This window comes from Poecilia formosa, unplaced genomic scaffold (genome assembly GCF_000485575.1).
Source record: "Poecilia formosa unplaced genomic scaffold, Poecilia_formosa-5.1.2 Scaffold166, whole genome shotgun sequence".
Classification (NCBI taxonomy): domain Eukaryota; kingdom Metazoa; phylum Chordata; class Actinopteri; order Cyprinodontiformes; family Poeciliidae; genus Poecilia; species Poecilia formosa.
The window spans coordinates 207,519-230,222 of record NW_006800105.1 but is presented as its reverse complement, the minus strand read 5'-3'; the positions used below and the strand labels follow the sequence as shown (position 1 = coordinate 230,222).

At 38.4% G+C, this 22,704-nt stretch overlaps 1 protein-coding gene across 3 annotated transcripts in view; it reads right to left on the bottom strand.

Annotated features, from left to right (window-relative positions):
• Nucleotides 1-815: 815 nt before the first annotated feature.
• Nucleotides 816-22,704, bottom strand: part of LOC103146693 (raftlin-like) — a 58,582-nt gene continuing 36,693 nt past the window's right edge. For all 3 annotated transcript variants that reach the window (XM_016677823.1, XM_007564703.2, XM_016677824.1), the window contains one exon: nt 816-1,021. In XM_016677823.1, the coding sequence (XP_016533309.1) occupies nt 840-1,021 (182 nt within the window). In that variant the 3' untranslated portion in view covers nt 816-839. The remainder of the gene's footprint in view (nt 1,022-22,704) is intronic.

The following is a 22,704-nucleotide window of genomic DNA, read 5'->3' as shown; positions in this document are numbered from 1 at the left end:
TGCTAAACTGTAACACTTAAATTACAGGCTTTTAAAACTAACTGCTGCGTGATATTGATATCAGATGCAATTCTAACATCATTCCTAGATATTGAAAATATATATGGACAGCAAAATAAACATTTTCCAGACACTTTACTTTCTTTTCCATCTTCACTTTCGATGATCTTTACTACTTTGGACACCAAAATCTACCTCAGGTGAGAAATTTATGGAAGTGAAAATCCACCCAGTTGGCCAAATGTGTTATTGTAAATATTGAATCTAAGCAGGTTTTTATGATTGCACACACTCATACTACAAAAATCCACAACAATTTAAAAATTAACCTACATGAGGCAGATTGAGTAGTTGGACTTTTCACAAATCATTTTGACACAATGCAGTGTCAAAACAAATTAAAACTTCAAAACCTTATGCAGAGATGGTCGTTCCAAAGACGAAGGAAAAACCCACAAAATTAAAATATGTCATGCAAATCGTATAAGTTTCACTTTTAAATATATGAAAGCAATTTATGACAGCAATATTGTGTAGTGTAGACTAATCTCCTTCCTTTTATGAATGCTCACCAAGCATAACTTGTATTAAGGGAGCTTTTTCACATTTTAGGCTTTATTCAAACAACACAATAGAAAAAAACCCACACAAGAAGTAGATTATTTTACTTACTCATATAAAGAAACTCATCCACAGAAAAATACCCCTACTAGTCTATTCAAATGTCTGTACTTCTTAGTCAATTCACTGCACAGAATCTGATGCTTTTATTCATTTTTTCATTACATATTAATTCCTGTCCTGGGGCAGAACTTATTTAATGGTCAGGAATTATTATCTTACCCGTCACTGATTCGGACAAGTATGGCCCGGTAGAGCTGGTGCTGCGGGCTGTTGGACTGCGGACCACAGGGATGGATAAATGGATGGACGGCCGCAAGGACAAACCCCTGCTGGTAAAGCTCCTGGAGCTGATCGGGCAGCTCCCGCACCGACGAGAGGCGCAGCGTTGAGGTCCCACCTGGGAAAAACAAAGAGAAAGAATTATGGACGGTGACTTTAAAATGTCCTTTGCAGAAATATTTGGTGCACAAATGGAAAAGCTTCATCATGTATGGATTTCTGTTTGAATTTCCAAGTCTGTCAGTCATGGTGGTGGTTAATATTTGGTTCTTGTCTGCTTAAATGCAGCAATCTCTGCTTCTGTAAATCATTTCTTTTATTTTTCCCAGGGAAAGGTAAACGCAACATTTCTTCCAAGAACGTTAAGTTTCCTGTTCAGTGTTCTTGTTTGCCTTTAACTGCACCACAAAAATGCACACACAGCTGGATCCATGTGTTTTTCCCTAACACAACTTCTCATGTTTTTCTCTTCATGCTTTTGTGTTTTCAGTAACCTCTACATGTGTTTCCGTTCTGCAGCTGTTTACAAGACATCGATTTATTTATATCAAATTTAGTATCACTGCAGACTCCCAAATATTCCCAGCTTAGTTTATTAATATAATACATTATTTATTGAATAACAAGCATATTTGCAAACATTTTACAATCCAGTAATCTGAAATTAATTCTGATCAGCAGCATCAGCACTAAAAACAGGAGCTGAACATTGAATTTTGATTTATTAGCAACCCCGGAAACCAGGAAGGTAAGAATTAGGTCAGGGTTATGTTATGCTCACAGAATAATAATTGGGAATTGACTAAACCTGGTTGTAAGAAATAATCAGTTTTTCACTGAGAGTCAAGTTTTTGCAGTGGAAACAGAAAGTACAGGAGATAACAAAACCAGTTTAGCACTGAAAAAAAAACATATGTGTGCAGTTCTTCACACAATATACTCTTGATTGACTTCAACCGAAACAATTGAAGGTGTAATTACTGCAAATTCCAAAATCAATTTTATCAGTGGAAACCAATGTCAGACTGGTGGTGAACCTTAAACTTTCCATGATTGAACTTTTTTTTTTCAGCAGGTGTCTCTTCTGTCTTTTCTGTTTTGACGTTCCTGCTTGGAAATTCAAAGTTCTGGGTCAAAACAGAAAACACTGTGAACCAGCTGGTAGTTCGACTCGAAAAGTGGATTTCTCGATGATTTTTCACTCTCCGCTCATTAGTACTCCACATAAAATACAATTCTTAAGTGATATTTGTTGTTTTAGCTATTTGCTCCTAAAATGTTAGTGGGAAAATTGAGGTTCCAGCTCCAAACCAGCTTACTATATCCTTTTATAGCATTCTTAGATTCTGATTTCTTCCCATATTTATTAAAATGTTCAAACACATGGGAAAGTTTATAATAAAACGGCCTTGTTTAATTGGTATTTTAAGTCTGTTTATCTATACAGCATCAACACACAACAAGCACTTTACAAGATAAACATAATCCAATGAATTTATGTTGTTGTAATACAGTCCAAAATCATTCATGTGACCCCAACATATTCCTATAGAAGTTATTTTTGCATTTCTCGTGGGATGAAAACAACTGCTGACGACGGCCTTGTCAGTCAGTGAACAGCTGTGTTACGTCAAACCTCACACAGCTTCTGCTTTTTCATCATTTTTATTTGGATGTATGGTAAAATGCACAGTAAGGCGAGATTCTCATGTCTCAAAAATCGAAGGAAACTGAAAACTGAGCTAAGAAGAACATTGAAAAACAATCGTGGAGAAACACAAAGGAGAAACATGGGGAGATGTTACTCTCCATCCCAGAAGCATGATGGCTGGGATCCCACAGCTCGCTGTATGTGGTAACATTTACTACAGACCAAACAGCTGGGGCTCATGAGAGATGGCCAGGACAAAGAGCTGGATGTAGAGCGAGAGAGGAGAGGGGAGTGGGCGGAGGGCAGCAAGAGAAAGTCTGGTTGTCTCTACGCGCTGTCACAAGACATGGAAAATACCGCAAAGGCTAATTAGAGTCAATGAGGCTATACAGAATGAGAAGTACCAACGCATGAGAAAAGTCAATGTGTTAAAGTTCAGCAGGAGGTCAGAGACTGCAAAAACATGGCTAAATCTGACTGATAATCCAACTGTGTAAACTCTTGTAGACTTCTACAGTCAAATAAACCACACTGTTCAGTCCTACAATTATCATAATGTCATATTTTTGTTATAAATGTTCTCTCTAAATGCTTAACAGCCGAGTTTTAACAAAGCAGCCTCTGGCCTCTTTTTGGGAAAGCGTTTTTTAAGCGTCTGTATAAACAAACATGAACATTTTATGTGAAAGGTCTGTGCTCAGTCTGCATTTTTCTATTCCCACGGTGCAACCCGAGCTATTCATGTTCCACATTTAGATCAGTCAGCCATTCCTCATTTATTTTCCTGATATTAGATGTTAAAATCTTTGTTGTGTGTGTTTGAGTATTTTTCGACAAAACTCTTCTTTAAAATTGTTCTACATATCGGTGAATATTTATGTCACTACTTGGTAATGTACAACACGCTGTCATTACCCAGTAAGTAGTTTTCCAGTTTAGAAGACACCGACTTCAAAGAAATAAAGTGTATATTTAAATAATAACTACATTCAAGTTGAAAAGTTGTGCATTTGCCACAGAAAACATGGTGAATTCTGAACACAGAGCTCACAAGGCATGTTTTTGTTTTCACTCCTTTACAGATGGGAGTAATTAAGAGCAACAAGGCAATAAAGGCCACAGGAAATCCATCGGCTCCATTTGCATACCCACTGCTGCCCGTCTGCAGTAATCAGGAGATGCTAGACATGGGGTTCGTCCTGGACTGGTCCCTAATCAAATGGCCACAATGCACCAGAAAAGCAACTTTGCACACACACATACATGCACACCTAATCAAACGTGTCACTCGCCTAACATGCATGATATTGGGCATGCTGAGATGAAATCAGACTACCTGGTGAAATCTCATGCATGAACAAGGGGAATGTGCAAATTCTCTGCATCGAGCTACAAACCACAGCTGCTTGAACCAAAGACTACTTTTACGTCGTTGGGTTCTCCAGGTCGAATCTGTCTAATCATAAAGTACCAGAAACGTTTGGAAGGCGGGTGGTGACTGATGTTTTTTCATAATATAAAATATAAAAACATAGGTCGATCAACTTCTCAATACCTCTGGAAAAGGCCAGGAACTTTGCTAATGGCGACCAAACAGAAGTTGGAGCGATTCATTAGTTTCAATGGCAAAACCATAAAATACTGAGTCAGATGTTCCGTCCCTGAATGCACCAAATTGTCATCTCCAAGAACAAAGTGACAGTGGGATAAAGCACTAGTGACCTGGGAAATCCAAAGCACAGAAAGCAACGAGTGTTGGATGCAGAAAAATTGAACCATCCAAATAACCAATCTGGAGCTTGAAATATTTTGACTCCTTGGCCTTTGCTGACAGCAGCATGCCTGCCTCCAAGCCAATGCACAGTGGAAGTGAACAATCAGAATGATCTAAAATCACAAGGCTACAGTTTGATAGAAAAGTGACCTGGCAACATCAACCACATAAGGGGCGCCATACGATTTTTGGCAAGATACAAGACAACTGTCTACTCTGGCATCGTCATGGTGCCATGGTGATGGTGCCATGGTGATGGTGCCATGCCATGTTTTGGTTTGATCAAAACCTCAACCTGAAGAAACAAAAGATCACTGTGTGGGACAGGAGAGCCTGGAGCTGCAGGGAAAACGTAAAGAAAGTTATGATGATCTTGTAATGAATGCTGAAGTCGTTTTTGGTGAATTAGTCTTTAGTATCACCTTTTCATTGCTGTGAAAAGATATAACTGCTTGATCATCCACATCACTTTCTTGTTTCAAGAACCTTTGGAGTTCAAAGGTTTAACAATTTCCAAACCTTCTAACCCAGCTTGATCCAACAGGCTGGGTTGGATGGATTGTCTAGGGAGGGTCGGTGTCAAAGTGGCAGGTTGAATTTAATTATATTGTAAGTTACATTGTAAATTGCAAAAAAGGAAATAAAACTAAGTGTTTTTGGAAACAGGATAGGATTTTTTAATACTCATTGGTCTTTGTGGAATACATCTTCTTCAGAAAACTTTTTAGACTTGTTTGTCACCATTTTATGCTTAACTGGGTCATGAAAACATAAATAGGATATTTCCATGCATAAAATGTTCAAATTAAACATGCTAAACAAATCTGAAAGCTAACGCGCTTAGTTTGGATGGCGCATTAATCTCCTATATGCAGCTTTTTGCAATACATAATAATTAGCATTTCTCCTAGCTCATCTCTTCCTGGTTTCTCTTTTATCCAGTAATCTAGTGATCACAGCTGTGGGTCTTTGGGAATGAGCTTATTTTGACCCTTTTTCTCCTCACATCTTGCATGTCCCCTTTGAGGCAGACTCAACTAAAACTCATTTGTGTGACACTGCAGACTGTAACACAGTGATGTGTTACTGCTGAAGAGACGAGGTTATCTGGAACAACTGTACTTGTGCCAATCAGGAGGCAGCTTTTCTGTGCAGTGGATACAGAGCTGATTCAGTCTGAACTCCTCCCCACGGCTACAAATCCTGAGGTTTACGGTGAAACCACCAAAGTGAGCGCATGAAAGAGAAATCATACGCTGTTCCCTGAGGGCTGAGCGAATTCTTCGGCTAAAAATACTCCTCCAAATTTCTCAATCACGCTCTATCCTACTGCGCCACAATGCAGGAGCTTTAGAACTTAAAAAGCATGGAGGAATTAACACAAAGAAATAGGCCGCCACTGAAATGGGTGAAATGTGTTCGTCTTCTCCCCCCTTGATCATCCTCCTTCCTCTCACCCTGCTTCCCTCTACCGCTGCCTGCCTTCAGAAATTGAATTAATCCCTCTGTGATCGGCGATTTTGCCTTTTCCTTTCTGTCTCCTTTCCTTTCGGTGCGACATGAGCACCCCGTCCTCTTCCCCGAGGGATTCTCCTGCACATCTAAGGATTCCTGAGGTGGTAGATACTGTATGTGGAAAATGAAGCTGATTTGCCGGCTCTCGGATGGTTAAGATGAGTAAATAAGGAATAGTTTCAATTAGGCAGTGGGAATGCACCCGCTGGCGACTTCTTGATTTAGTTTTAATCACTGCGTGAGCTCCTAATAATCTCTTCCAGAGGCCCTTAAATACACAAGCTCTACATTTATTTATCACACAAGTTTATTTATCATGCCGTCCCCAGAGCAAAGTGTCGCCTGCTGCTGAGTTTCTCTGAATCGAATGCTGTTGTAAGGATGTTTACTTTGCCCTAAAATCATGTTATCCAAGGAGAATCGCTTTGTTTGTGCAGATGAGAGTAAATTAGCCGCTCCATGGAAGTGTCAGCGCTGTTTCCAACGGCATGGAGGAGCCTCTGGTCGATCTGGGAGTCAGCCTGGTAAATCTGACATGGCAAACTGGCACCCAATTACTTCACTCCATCTTTTTTGTTTACCTTGAAAGAAAATTCATGTGCATATCAACAGAGAAGAGCTCTAAACTCACAAGAACAAATCACTTCGTGACAAATAATGGAAAAGAAAGGGAAAAAGAGGGAGGGGTAAAAGGGAGGTCTTCTGGCTGTCAACCAACAAATTGGTTTTCTGGAGACTTGTGTTCGTGCAAAGCCATCAAACAGACACAAGCATTAAACAGAGAGGAGGAGACAAAACAGAGGGAATGTCTGAGTGAATGAATAAAGAGAGAATGATTTCTGTATCCAACAGGATGTATTTTCTCTCTGTGATATGTAGTTATCTTTTGATCTCAAACTGGGAGGGTGCTGGTAATTTTGGGCCCTCACTATTTCACCCCTTTGTAGTTTTTGTCTTCCACGGGACACTTTGTACCAACTGCACGTCAATGCTTTCCCCTAGGGCGATGTTTTGTCATCACTTTGAACCAGCAATTTTAAATTTCGATGATTTGCTCACAATCTGTTGAAAGAAAATGCCTTTGGGTGGCCAAACAAGCAGCAACACTGTATTTTCTCCATTAAAGATTGGAGGTAAAAATAACTTGATTCCATCCAGTCGTCCAACCATTGATCCATAATCCCATTCTCTTTTACGTAAGCAAAGAAGACCTCTGAAGAAGACAAGAGCGCAACTTCCTTTTTCATGAACAGTTGACAAAAATGGAGTGGCATTAAATTGTAGCGGTTGTAGGATTTCTTTTTTTTTCTTTGGCAAAACACCACATGCCATTTCTCCCTCCAGCCCTACACAAAAGCGTTTGTTGTGGTTACCCAGAATGCCATGCACTATAGTCCACTTCCTGCTTTTGGAGCGTTCTCCACTTGGCATCCACAAATGCATTTGAACAGCACCAGAGTTCACTTCAACCAAACTGAGATCTAGGTTTTTAGGCAGACCAGAGTTCACCTTTTTTGTCCACATCATAGTTTGATTGAGCGTTCACACCTCCCCACATGAACCAGATGAAAAGAAACACTATCTGAACCAACTATGATAGAATAACTAACTCAGTTTTTTCATTATGACTTAGAACATTTTTGGTTCAGTTTCATAAGTTACATCCTCCCTTGCATCAAGAAATCACTTAATAAAACCTGTGACAAGATGAAGTAGGGTGGAAGATTTCTGAAAAGCAACACATCATTCCTACAGAAATGCAAAAACAGATGAGAAACAAAGTTATATATCAGTCTGGAAAGGCTTACAAAGACACTTACGAAGCTTTAGAACTCCAGTGAACCACAATGAGAGCGACTATCCACAAATGGAGAAAACATGCAGAGGTGAACTTTCTCAGGAGTTGCCAGCTTGCAATAACTACTGTTACTGTCATCTCATTCTGGGGCTCAAAAATGAACAAGATCTAAAGAAATTCAGGCCTCTTTCACCTCAGTTAAGGCACATCCCACTTCATCTGGCATTAACATAACAGAGAAATAAAACATCATCTGATCCCCCATGACTTGAAGTTATTGAATGGAGCATGACTTTGCTTCTCTGTCATAAAATCCTGGTGGAAAATGTCCATCTATCAATTAGGGACTTTAAGCTCAAGAGCAGCTAAGTTAGAAAACAGGAGCATGATGATTCCTCCAAGACTGGTTGCCAGTTGTCCCAAACTATCAGATCATATCATCTTGTTTGTCGAGGTAATTCTGTTCGGATACTTTCTTAACCTTAATAAATTAAATCTAAATGTACAACTACATGTTGTACTTCTTCTGGTTATCGCCACTTAACAATAACATTTGTTTGGTGAGATGAAACATCTCACCAAGTCAGAAAAGCAAAAACAAAAAGGAAACAAAACAGGTAAATCCTCTTTTCACAACACCGTGTTGTTTAAAAAATTACAGCATTTGCAAAAAATTTATATTTTTAAGACTGTGAAAATATTTAACCACACAGGCAATTAAACATAATAAGCAAATATTTAATTACAAGGGCACCAAATGGTTTGTTTACAGGTAGAAAATAAAAAGTTGAAATAGATAAAAGGGAAAAACATTGGTGCGTATTGGGGTACAAATTAGCAAAGGCGCTTTAAGATCCTGAGCTGTTTTATCCTGCAACATTTCAAACATCACATTTGTACTTCACTGTTATTAATCAAAAACGTGTCTAAAGATCAAAATCCTTGTTACTGGAAGACTTATTTGTGTTTTTTGAACGTCAAGCTGGAGGTCAGATTCATTGTTATCCCTTTCCTAACTCTGCACAAGTGAAAACATCAAAGAGCAGAAAAAGGTGGATAATTAGATGCAAATTATGAAAAGAAAAGAAAACCGTTCGCAAACATTTTGTAGGCATCTGTGCAAGTCGATTTTCTAATGAAGATGAAAATGGTTTGAATATGCAATAGAAGGGTTCAGCTAAAGGACAGAATAAGAAAACAGCTGCTGAAATGACTTCTCTGACGCTCACCTTCCTCTCTTGTCCAAACATTCACCTGACTCGTCACAAAAGCAGCTGCAGCAGCAATATTTTTATGAGTCTCTAGACAAACCCCACACTTTACTTTATGTAGTTTCATTAATCAATTTAATTACAAACTTGGGTTTATTTGTGTTTTTATGGTAGGCCTTTCTGAGAAAACAGTCAGCATTTTTGTGAATCCAAAGCAGGTAACCAAAATCATTAATCTTCTGAGCATCTATATCTAACATGGTCATTACTTTGTTGAAGACAAATAAACCTGAGCAAAATGGCTTTCAATAAACTTGACTTCTGATAACCTCTGTGCACAATTAAAGGTAAGGTATCTGCATGTGGTCGGCCTCTTTTCACCAAAACTAAAATTTACTAGATTTGATTATTTAGATGCATTGATATTTCAATACAAATCTAGTTTTCAGTGCTATCTGTATTCAAATACCATCACCACAAAGTCAATATTGTGGAAGTGGTTCCCAGTGCACGTAGATGAATTTAAATTATTTTAGTTTACATCTGACAGTTGTGTATCCTAAAGCTCCAAGAAAAAAGAGATGAGGTAAATCCCTCTGTTTCTGATTTATATTTAAATTAGAAATGCATTTACATTGAAACAAAGAAAAAAATGAGAAGAAAAGTGAGAAAAGAAAACCAAGACACATCAATTATTATGAAAATCAAGCAGTTACCCAAATACTGCAACAATAATACTTGATTTGAAAGTGCAGAAAACTGTGATTGATCTTTAGTCGCCTGACATGTCTGCCCAACGTCAGCAACTTTTACGTAAATCAAATAAACTCAGTCATTTCACATTTGACCTGCTTTGTGACTAAGATGCAGAAACCAACTCACAATTTGGGGTTCAAACTGAATTAAATGCTAAAATATTTCATATGTTTGTAAATGAGTAATAAGCAAAGAAAAAAAACTGAAGGAAATAAATCAGGAAAAACTTTCAGAAATGTTGAAGAACTATTGATGAAACTCTCTCTTACTAAGTAGAATGTTTCCTTTGAAGAAAAGTGCATTTAAATCATGGGTGGGTGGTTTATAACTTTTGCACGGTATCGCAGGGGTCTAGGACGAATAAAACTGCTTGCCCGGGTTTCTAGCAGAACAAGCATAGCTGCAACATTGGGGGCCACAGAAGCATACCATGCTCAGTCAACTTTCCCAAGGATTATTCTTGCTTTCCATGAATAATAAAAGAAGGAGAAAAAAAAACTTAACTTTGAATTGAATCCCTGAATCTGACACTGGCTCACTTCCCTTCATAAACCCATCTGCCATGTAAGCACCTCTGAGCTGCAGCCTGACGCATTTCCATCACTCATCCCATTTAAAAATAAATGAGTAAATATGAAATTAATAAGCTAAAAGATTGAAGCGCTGGAGCTCTGCAATCACACTGCACACACACAACGCGCCGCCTCCGGGAGAAACGGTTCAACCACATTTGCATGGTGGGGATGGTGAGGGGGGGAAGCCCAGCATATATTATCTATCCACCCACTGCAACTGATTTTTGATCCTGCTGCCTCTTTCTGACACATCTATTTAGTTAGACTGTCTTGTCTCATCATGATTAGAAAACTGTTTGTTTCTTATAATACTAACAACTCCATTAGCAGCTGATGCGTTCATGCTCTCACAGGGAACAGAGTGATTTATTTACTTTTCGTTAATAAGAAGTTCGGGGGGAGAAATAAAAATTGCGCCTCTACAGGAGTTGGACACAAATTTATATCTGGTAGGAAAGCAGCATGACCTTTGACACTGCAAATAGTTAACCACTTGAAAAGCTTTTAAACACTCTTAATTCACAACTGTTAATCACATTAAATATGTATAATGTGCCCTTTTGCCCTCACAGTTGGTTCATGTGAATGTTCGTCTTATGACTTGAATTAATAAAGTCCGACACATTCAAACCCTTTAAATGGACATCCATAGTTTCCAGTTCATGAATCCAAAAATTTCAAGTAAAAGAGGGCAAGGCTGCGTCAATACAGGTGAAAAACCAAAATCAACAATCAAGATTTTTCACTGTGATGAGCGTTGTCACCTCAGCACAAAACGGCTGACACCCATTAGCCAGTTAGCATCCCACCCTTATTTTATGTGTTGTGTGAAAGAGGTATTATATGTTGATGTCATTTTATACTGCATCAAACAGGTTTCTGAGTGTGTTTATATTTATATCTGCTTAGCCTTGATGGCGCCTTTCTCCGTCATTGGGCGAGAGGTTGCCAGGGCAACACAGAGACACACAAGACAAATAAAGAAAAAAAAAACACATTCATGCAAAAAGACAATTTGGAGCGATCAATTAACCAAACAGTGACTTTTCTTTTTTTTTTCTTTTTGGAATGTGAAAGGAATACAGAGAACCCAAAGAAAAACCCCACACACATAGATATAGGTAGATAAATCTGTCTATCGATATAGATATAAAAGAATAGATCACCAACACAGGAAGGCAAGCAGAAGTCTGTCAGAGATGGTTCAGCAGAAGCTGTCTGCTCTCAGTGCAGAGGAGCAGCTACTCTAGTCAGAAGTAACAGAGCATTTTGACATATCTAAGACTGAATACTGTACCGACCCCCTGCTGATAATACTCATACTGTACATGCTCAAATTGGACCATTCTTTCTGGCTTAATTTGGTACTTAACAGTTTTTGACAGCGATTGTGTTCACACTCCGAGGATACGGTACACCACCTCATAGAGTAAAATGAAATAAAAATTAGCGAAAACAAACCTGATACTAATCTTTGCTCCCTCACAAATCCTTAATAAAGGCTATTCAACATGAATATACTATAATTGGCCCTTTGGAACTGAAGGCGCCATCCTGCTATCTCTCTGTGAGGCAGTCATATCGTTATTCAGTGTCCAATTAAAATGGCCTTAGTCTCCCCAGGAGCTCTCCACTCTTGTGAGGACCACCTGCAGGAACCTCGCTCTGTCTCAGCAGCCCGCCTTGAGTCATTAGCCTTCATACAGGCTCAAAATGGAAATGCCAGTGACTTGTCTGTAAGCCCCTTCTTTCATTTTTTCTCTCCTGCCTTTCTTCAGCTCTGATTCCTCTCACCCGTCTGGACTTTATCCACATGGCTCCTCGGTACATTTAGCCTATTTTTTATCCTCTCCTCTCAGCGGGAAATCTGTTCGTCTCTGCAGCTTTCACTCCTGGCTCGTTCTGCTTCTTCCCACCATAAAAATAAAAAATAAATAAATATAAGAAGACATAAAAAAAGAAAGCCTACAACCATTCCCCACTGAGTTGAGAAGAGCAAAATCTTTGAAGGGTCTCTTCAGCTCTTAACCTCTTTTTCTGCCTCCATGAGTGAGAGACAATTTTTCTGTATTTTTCTATCATCTCTTGTCTTTAGTGTCAAGATAGTGGTTCAAATAGGAGCAAGATATCAGAACTGTGATGGCGAAATGAAAAATCTGTGCGAGTTGAAACCAATGTTTACTGAGCCTTTCTAAGGTTTTTTAGGCAGTAATTTAACAGTAATTTGAAAGAAAACTGAGTGAAGGAGAAGACATGCAGCAAATGGCCAGAGACTGGGAATTGAACCCAGAACAAGCACTTCGAGGGCTATAATCTCTGAATATGAGGCACATGCTCTACCAATTGTAAGGTTTATTTCATGCATTTTCTGGTGTTAATGTCTATTATCTCCACTGAGTCTGCAGCTGAAGCTTTTACAGATGCATCACATTTCTGATAAGCCAGTGTGACAAATTTACTACGCCGCAAATGACCCTCATTTCATCCCATCTCATCCTGCAAAAAAGTCTCCATGAATTTAGAAATAAATGTTATGTCTTTTGGATAATTCAGGTGCAATTCTATAAATCAAAGAACTTGAAAAATAACTAACATCTGCTTTTTATACAAAAGAAGCGTAGCGACTTTCTTTCAGCGATGGAACAAAAGCGGAAAAAAAAAAGTAAGCTGAAAGATAAAAATATAAAAAGTGAGTCTCAAATATGCAAAGTAAACAACCAATGCAATTAGCTGGATATTCTTAAATAGCCAACTGTTTAACCAATTGGTGTAGTAAACCAAACTGTTTTATATCCAGGACTAAATAGGAATGTATAAAACAAAATGTTTTATCTGTCTACATGGTTGGATTAAACTGATTGTATATTTCTAAATTAGGACTAATTGTTGTAAAATGGTTTAAGCATTAGCTGTGTATCAAAACAATATGCATGCACTAAACTGAACCTTTTCCAAGCACGTTGGGTGAGAAAAGCAAAGTCAAACATGTGGTTTTGAGGTTTCTTGTTTGACAAAAGAGCAGGAAAAAAGCTCTTTATGAAATTTGTGCTACACATTAGCGGCTGCAACCACTAAGAATCTGGTGAAGCATTTTAAAGTCAGAGATTTTGTTGTTTCTGAGCATTTTAAAAATGTCAGTAAAAGGTCAGTTTATTACGGCAGACGGCAAAACTCAGCATTAACGTTTTAAATGTTTGCAACTTGCTGCTTGACCCATCACAACTCTGTGCTGTAACGAGTACAAATTGATGCATGGTGACCAAAGCCACACAACGTCCTTTGCTTTGACAATAACAAAATCTCAAAAGTAGAACATTTTAAACAGGTGGAAAGACCAGCACCACCTGCTAGAGCTGTGACTAATAAGAAAACAAATGGCATTAAAGAAAAAGCTCCACGTTTTAGACATTTTAATGTTGCCAAATGGAGTTGATTCAAAAAGTTAACATATCTGAAGACCTTCTGAAAAGATTTCAAATTTACGGCTTATTTATGAACTTATCTTGTTTTTTGTTTCTTTCTTTGTTGCAATGATTCTCTATTGTATTAAAAATGGGGGTCAGGGCTGGTCACTCCAAAATATTTATGTTACTTCCAGTAAAAAGCAACATGCTGGTCAAATTAAAGTATTTTCAATCAATTTACAAAGTAGCTAGCAGAGAAAAACCATAACAGTTATTGGAAACTTATAGCTAAGTTGTGAAATCTGTATTTTTGAAGCTAGACTTCATTAAATATAATTTCTGCTAATGGAGCTGTTTGTAAATAATGCAGCAAAAATTTATTAAAATTTCCTCAACAGCAGCAAAGTAAGCGATACAAGCAGATTGTCTTCACGGGTTTGTTAGAAAAGCTTAAAGTTGCCATGAATTCCTACCGACATTTTTCCTTCCTCTTCTCGATCATATAGATATTATTTTAATTGCAGCCTAATTCCTTAGACAGAGAAATATGCAGAAACACATGACATAATGGATGCATACATTTAAATAATTGAAAATTTGAACATATTTAAAATGCAAAAAAAGAGATTTATGACTTGTGATAATAGTGGATGCATTAATGCAAACCATATCATACAATCCTTTCAGATACTTGAGCATAATCAGCTCAAAACTGTAATTAACTACCTCACTGAAGCAGCATTAGAAATGCAAAAACAGTTCACTGCTCTTATCCACTACTAGAGTTGTGGCATGTAGACATGCACAGAGTGAACAATTCAAACACAGCCATGCATTTATAAACAATATAATTAATATAGATCATTTTTTTAGTACTACTGGTAAAAGAAAGTAAGATTTAAACCCACAGCTGACCCATAGAATGAGAAAATAAAACAATATAACTGCATAAGGGGAAAGATGTTAAAAAAGAACCATAAACATAAGAATAAAGTCCAGTTACAATTTGACATAAACTGATCCTTCTAATGCAATGCCTCGCTAAGACATGTGTGGTAATATACATGGATATTCATATTGTATGCGCAGTGATTTCCTTTGAATTTCATTGTGCTGAAACTCTTAAATAAGCTCATGGAAATTCCAGTTGTCCTGCAGCATGAATTTCCAGACGGAAATTAACAACAGAGAAAATCATCTCACACAGACGAGGGTGAGAACAAGAGAAACTGGGTCTTTAAATTAGTTTTTAATTTAGTCAACTGACGTCATTACGGTCATTATCTATAACAGTGTTATCTAATTTAGCACAAAGCTCTGAGATTAAAGCTGAATTGTTCCAGGTTATTTACACATAATTAAATGAAGGGAGCTGTGTTCAACATATTTGTGTTGCACCCCGTCGTTCGACTATACATCACGATGGAAAATTAAAAAAGAGACATTCATCCCAAACAGCATCGACTCGTCGCCCTTCTCAACTCGCTCCGTGTGAAGAGCCGCCGATGCTCCCACTGTGAGAACTAATCTATGTTTCCTTGCCTCCGTCTTCGCCTCTTTCTCTCTCTCTCACTCCATCTCTCTGAGGTCCAGAACGCCATCATTAGCAGCTGTAGCTCAGAGTGCAGCTCTGTGGAGCCCTGGGGCCAAAGCTTTGTGCTTTAATTACCCACCTAATGAGTCAGTGGGAAAGTCACTGGGCCTGCTGGTGCCTTCCTCTCTTCCTCCTCACCCACATACACATCTACTGAACTCACCTCTTCCCCCTTTGACTTATACACTTAATCACTCATTCGCTCATTGACACAGACACATGTTTGTACACTCGCAGTGGCTCTACCGAATGCCTGCAGTTTTTCTCACTTCCCACACTGAAACTAATTTACACTTACATATTTTTGCTCCGTCCCTGCATTGTTTCTCTTCACACTGCGTTTTCACATTTCTCCATATCTAACGCTGCTTCATCAGATTTTATATAAAGAAAAGTTTGCACTTTACTTCCTTAAGGGAACTAAAGTTGAAGTATGGAGAACTGGGCTGACGCAGGCGACGATCAAACATCTCATTAGGCGGCAACAATTCTGATTATTAGCTACTATTTACACTTTTCCAAGGTGGAATGATTAAAAAACATTATGGATTTAAAAAAACAGGACATATTCTCTCCTGTCATAGTTATAACTGTCTGCATCTGATAGTTTCATATGAAAAACTCTCACTAGCTTGACCAAAACTCAGAGCATGGGAAACTCCAATGAAAGAACCAGAACTGTAAATTTACACAAGTTAGAAACTTCTTCTGGTGTAATTTCCAAACAGATGCAAAAGTTATTTACATATGCAAAGATTTTGCTATGGTCTGTTCTTGTTTTTTTATTAAAAAAAAAAGCATTTTCACATATTGTTTGTTGCTGCCTTAAAATAGGAGCCAGAAAATGCAGATAAAGAAAAAAAGATGATTATATTGGTAATGACTGCCACATCTAGAGCAGATGATCAAAGTGAAGGCTGGTGCTTCACTTTGGTCTTTACTATTGTGCCAAACAAATGGGAAAAATTGACTGCTTTCTGTCACCCAGACATCTCTATTTGGATGAAGAAAAAGCTGTTTGAGTTTTGCCTGAGGGCACAAAACTGCAAAAAGAAAATGCACTTTCAGATTCACCCAGACAGCCCAGACTGGAATTCATTCCTTTCTGAGACAAAGGCTGAAGCTGTTGTTGATCAGATTTAAAATTTGTCCTCACAGTAGTCATGTTTACCTTCATTTTTGAAATAATACTTAAGCTTTTCTTGTTTTTAATTGAAGTTTTTAACCCATAAACCAAACGCCGAACATTTCAGATGGAAATAAAAACCTACAGAGCAGAATTTCCTGGTCAGTTGCAGACGGTAGACAAACACTGTCTGTGCCTTCACACCTTCTGCGCTCTGCCGCCTCTCATTCTCGCAGAAACACTGATGGGATCACACCTGCATGGCGAGGAGAACAGTCTGCTCCAGGACATGATGACACTTGCTCAGCTTGAAAGGTGGGCTTGAAGGGTTTGACTGTTGCAGTGCCTCATCAAACCTTAAAATGTACTCTAAAAGAACAAGGGGAAAATGACTCGTATTCCTACATTTTGCATATGAGCTCTAAGTAGCATAATGTAGACTCTCTCTGTCTTAAAGTAAAAATAGAGTAACAGGTGTCTATTCGTGACTTTACTAAGTCATACTCTGATAACTTGCATTTTGCCAGAGAAAAATCCCACTCCCTTCATACGGATTTTTGTTAGAAGAGACTTCAGTGGTATTTATTCTGGGACTTACATGTACATCTGTATTAATAAAACGTTTTGACTGCATTTTGCATATTTTTCCATTCAGCCATTACCACCCTGTTATCTAGCATGTTCAGGTCAGAGACAAAACCAGTGATCCAGTGACATATTTATGGCCCATCCTGAGGAAACCCAAAGTGTTCCCATGACAGACAGAATAATTCAACTTTCAGCAGTTTCTGAAATCCCCAATACTTTTCTCCATAACAGAAGAGTCTGCAGCACCACAGGGTTTTTTAAATTGATGCCTCAGCCACCCAAATTATTTTATATGTAGAAGCTCTTTTTATTCAGACCTTGACAAGGTAATATCGCAGTAAAGCTGTGATCCTGGCCTGTAAGGAGGATAAAGCCAGGCAGCTGATCTCCCAACCTTGTCTTGTGAGACTTGTCCAGGTTCAGCTCAGAGAAGCCACAGGATGTTACCGCCATATTGAGCCCTCTGCCACTTGTGAACAGAGGTTGCGAGGTTTTATATGAGCTGGGTGGTAAGGATGAGGTATTAGACATGTCGATTATTTGCATGACAAACTGATTCTGGGGCTCTGGAAAGTCATAGATTTTAAGGGAAACAGAAATCACTGATAAATGCAACAATTTAGACTAGGGTTGCATTCACAGCCGCCCTGCTTAGTCCACTTTAATCAAGCTGCAGTTTGGGAAGGTGAGAATCTGTAACCAAACTCTGGTCCCCCTAAAAATCTAAGCCTCAGTTTGATTAAAGTGAACTCTGGTGCAGAGATTATGCCATAATAGATTCGTAGTGTTGATTCATTTTGACGTGCTTCACCCCACGTGCTTCAATTTTCCGCCGCAACACGCAAACGTGTGTGTGTATTAGAGACAGTTTCTGTGTGACCTTTGAACTTTTTTTGCTGTTTAAATGGTTTTATAATTCACGGGTCAGAAATGACCCATAAGACAATCCTTGTACCCTAGTGGTGTACAGCCCAAATGGAAACATAAACAAAAACAACATATCACTTTTTCTAATGATGGGGTCAATTTAGGAAAAGTCATAAAATTTCGAGTCAGAAAAAGATTGTTTAGTTTTTTTGTTTTTTTTTTTCTACAGCTAAACATGCTAGTGGGTCACTTTTGACCCTCAAGACAACACAAGGGTTAAAGAAAGTAAAGACATAGTGATTTTATGCAAGTCTACTCTGATAGCTGTGGATCCCAGGTGGACTAAGCTCATGACTGACATTGCAAACTTTTCTTTCACCCAATGGTGGAAACTCAGCAACTACTCAATGGTAAAGGTCTGCTCCACTGTTCCATGGTGAGGTCAAACGCCACACTGCTCTACCAAATCCAAGGTTTTGACAGTTGATCCTCCATCCAGACCCCAGAGCTATTTCCCCAGTGAAGCGAAAAAGTGTCATGCCTCAATAGAGGGAGCAGGATCCACGGTTCCAGTTCTGTGGTCTGACTCTCTACATGCAATGTGCTAATCCATGCAACGCTGAAAAGCCACGTCAAAGACAAAACAGACCACATCCCTTGGTTCAATGCTGCAAAGGTCATTTTTGAGGTAACACACTGACCATCAGATACACAGGGACCCTAAAAGCAATTTTCCCTTCTGTATCCCTAACATCCTTTGGAAGATTAAATTCTTCTTTTTCACCTGCAAGTCATCTCATCATCCAGATTTGTGCAGATATCATTTTAATTCGTTTGCCATTTGCAAAATGCCCAGTTGGTGTCAATACAAAACATCCCAACCTATTCTTGATTTTGGTTTCAAGTTCGAAATGAGTAAAATTATTTTTTTCATGAGGGCGAGACTTTTTAATAAGTTGCAGTTTGTTATTTGTGGCACTAGATGCCACTACTGCTTACATTATGAATTAAAGTTTACTTGTGTTTAATTAATAATTGTCAATTGCCTGCGAGAACCGAGAAAGGCTTGAGATCCAACAGAGCATCGCAGGTCACAATGTGTGCAAAACATAATCGAACATGAAATTACTTACTAAATCCAGCTAGCATTCTGAGGTATCCAGAATTGTACAGCAAACTGAAAAAACCCTGTTCTTTCATATAGCCAGTGGTCCTAAATTTAGGACCACAGGCTAGGAGGAAAATGTGAACTCTAAACTCTTGTCTGTGAAAAATCTGAAGCCAGAAATAAACAAAACTTGCTTTAATGTTACTTTACAGACAGTTAAAATGCCCTTGAGCAAGGTTCTTTATGACCGTCGGCACCGACAGAGACAATCTGGCGCTAACTGGCACCAGACTGCGATTGAACTGGGCAGTTTCCAGGTCTCTATGTCCGTAACCGAGTGACTATCAATGATTTCCTGAATGAAAGCAAACTGCCAATATTTTCTAGGAACATAAAGACAAGACAAAGAACTTTAATTGTGCACTAAAAGCTGATGTAATTGCTTTATCTTTGTCTAGACAGAACATCTAAGGCAGCTTAGACAAATTTTGGAAAACATACACATCTCTAAATCTCTGCCTGGTGCTCTTGTAGAAGCTTTTACGGGAGATGGGGAAGTGAAGCGAGCCAGGTTCATCTGTTATTCGCTTCACTTAATGACTGGACTGTATTTTGAAGCCACGTGGCTAAATGAAAAGGCGCAGGATGTCTTGATGGGAGAAAACTACATGTAATTTGTTCAGCCAGTAAAAAGGTTTATATAGAGAGAGAATAAAAGGTCTGCGTCTTTTTTCCCCACTGCTTCATTCTCTGTCTCGGTTTCTTTTTCTCTGAGGAATTCAAGTGTGCCTCCATCAACAGTCTTCTGACAGGAGGCCTCCAGAGTGCGTTTTGTCCGCTCGACGCCACCTCCTCTGCTGACAGACTTCAGTTGCCTGGAGACGTCGCCCAAGAGATAAGCTGTGGTAATTGAGCAGGTTGTTGATCAAAGCCGTGGACTGCTAAACAAGGGTGCATTCGGGCTCCGCACGCTGCTCTTACTTCCTGTTCTCTGCTAACAACATGTTGCACCCCAACATTACCCCCCTGTCAAAATTACATTTACAGCATCTTCTGCCAGGACGTGTCTTCTTGATTGGGAGGGAGGGAGGTTTCCTGACATTTGCAATGCAAAAGAGTGCATATCTGAATTTTAAAGCACAGATCTGAACTGATTAAGCTGTGTGATGGGCTTTAGGTGTTTGGATGCTACCATAGGTCTGCCATTAGATGCTTTGTGTTGTTGATTGTGGTGCATAATTTACTCTGAAGGCTGCAGTCAGTGCACTGTAGATGAACTGAAGAAAGTCATACTTGGGTTCTGGCTCTGTTGCAGAGTAAACTTAGTAAAAAGTAAACTTAGTTTCTACTGATATCGTTTGATTGTAGATCAAATGTTAAAGCAAACATTTCTTTAAAGGGGATATGACTTGCAAAATTCACATTTTGTACTTATTTCTACTCCCATTTGGGTTTCTACTGCTTCTAACAGCAGCCCAAATCCTTAAAAAAAAAACACCTTAAGATTTTTGGTGTTTGGAAAGTGAGCCGTTTCAAAAACCACCATAATGTAACGTCACAATCGGCAGGTACTGCCCGTCACCTAGCAACCCCAGCAAAGCCCCACCTACTACCTAGCAACCCAAGCTAGGTAGTAGCTAGCTGACATTTGGTCAGCTGGTTTTAATTCTCAATGAGCTGTACAATGGCTGCTGGAAAAAGACAAGTGTTTTATTTTTGACTTACCATCCAGAAACCATTTGCTGCATGCTTGTTGGTTGTGCAGGAGGCCCTACTTCTACCTTTCAAAGATGTATGACTATATAATTGTGAATCTGTTGGCAGCCGATTTCACATGCGAGTGTAAACGTTGAGCCTGAGGGGTGTGGCCAGCAGCAGCTTTCTAAATTTAAAGTGATAAGAGGATCTAGAGTAGATCATTCTGAAAGAAGATGAAAATAGGCAGGACCAAGCAGACTAAAATCTCATTATCTAAGAATGATTAGGTGCAAAAAAAACAAACAAACAAAAAAAAAAACAGTAACAAACATGTTTTGTATAGCCTATAGATCTATCCTAACCTGTTCAAGCAAGATAATAGGTCACCATTAACTAATCCATACTGTGCTGGTAAAATTATAGGTATATACCACAGCAGTGTTTTATTTCTTCACTAAAGCCAGTTTCAGGTTAAGAGCTCAATCAATACAGAGTGTGCAGAACATATTCTCATCCTAATTGTTGCAGCTTCAGAACATCTTTATCACACTGACATCCAACAACTTATCCTGATAGTTAAAGAAGAAGGTGGATTTTTAAAAACAAATTATTCAGTGCTTATTTCACATTTCTTATTAAAATATGGAGAGAAGGAGACTCATTTCCATTTTCATGCATGCCAGGGGGTGACCCTTGTCATTTCCTGGCTCTGATTTCTAAAACATGAGCCTTATTGTAAAGTACCAGAGAAGATGCAGGCAATTTACAGATGCAGGCAGAATATCTTTTGTCAATGTTGCAGCTAATCTTAATGGAAAACTGTCTGTTAGCCGTCTCTGGTCAGCAGATGAGTTTTGCCAGAGTGGAAATTATCATGCATCACATGGCGGAAACAACTTCCAGAGGATATTAGACTTAATGGGGCTTTTACCTTTTATAAATCCAGGTGAACATTTCTAGCATGTGAAGACTGAATGCCCATTGCATTCAGTATCTTCCTTCTTTTATTCACCTTGAAAGCATCAGTTTTTTTAGGTAATGTTTTTCACCTTTTTAGAAGGATAAAGCAACTTAACCATTTTACATGCAAGAAGAAACACAAATAAATGCAATTTATTCCAGTTAAAATTTTAAAAGTTGAGAATCAATCCAATTAAATGTTTGTGCAGCCCTAGCATTAACATTTAATATTCTCTCAGATACATTTTTGGGGTCTTAAGTGAATTTATTCTCACATTTATTCTGCAGGGTTGTTTATCCTTTTTATAACTACACTTACTTTTAACATTTTAACTATGGATGGATTACAAACTGAAGCTAACAAACTGAAGCTAATAAATTACTGTTGCAGAATTAAATGTAAGATTAAGTTAATGTGCACATGAATTTAGTTTATTTGTCAAACATTAAGACATGAGACAGAGAGAGTAAAAGAAGATCCTAGGTTGTTTTCTTTACCGTTTAAACAGTTTGACTCCTCAGGCAAAACCAAAGCCGTTGATGGAGAAGAACCCAAAATGCCAAATAATATTCTCTTCAAGTTTTCAGCTCAGCCCTGTTGGTATGAAGGCATCAAACAAAAGCAATTTATACCTGAACACAGAGTTTCACCTTCCAGTGTAAATTGCTGCATGGATGGATGTATAGATAACACATTTGATTACTGAATAAATTAAAAAATGAATCAGCACAGCCACCTTAAAACATGAATAAGATTAGAGAAAATCATATTCATCTGTTCTGAATGGACTAAATCTAAATCCAATTGAGAATTTGTGGCAAGACCTAAAAATGTATGCTCACAAGTACATAGTGTCTCTGTACAAAGATTGAGCTTTAGTAAGTTTCAAAACTAAACAGGAAAGATTAAAGCCTCTCGATGCACCGCACTAAAGGAGACACGACACAGAAAACTATGAGCTGTAATTGTGTGATTGCAGGAAGAAGTGATTTCACAAAGCATTGACTGCAGGGTATAAATGCAAAAGAACATCACATTTAAAATCCCATTAAAATACATTAAAGTTTGTGAAATAGTGGAAAGCTTCAGGAGGCGTGAAGAACTGTAACTTTTTCTCTCTGAACTTGCAGCAATACTTTTACTACCAAACCAAAATCATCTCCTAAGGGAGCAAT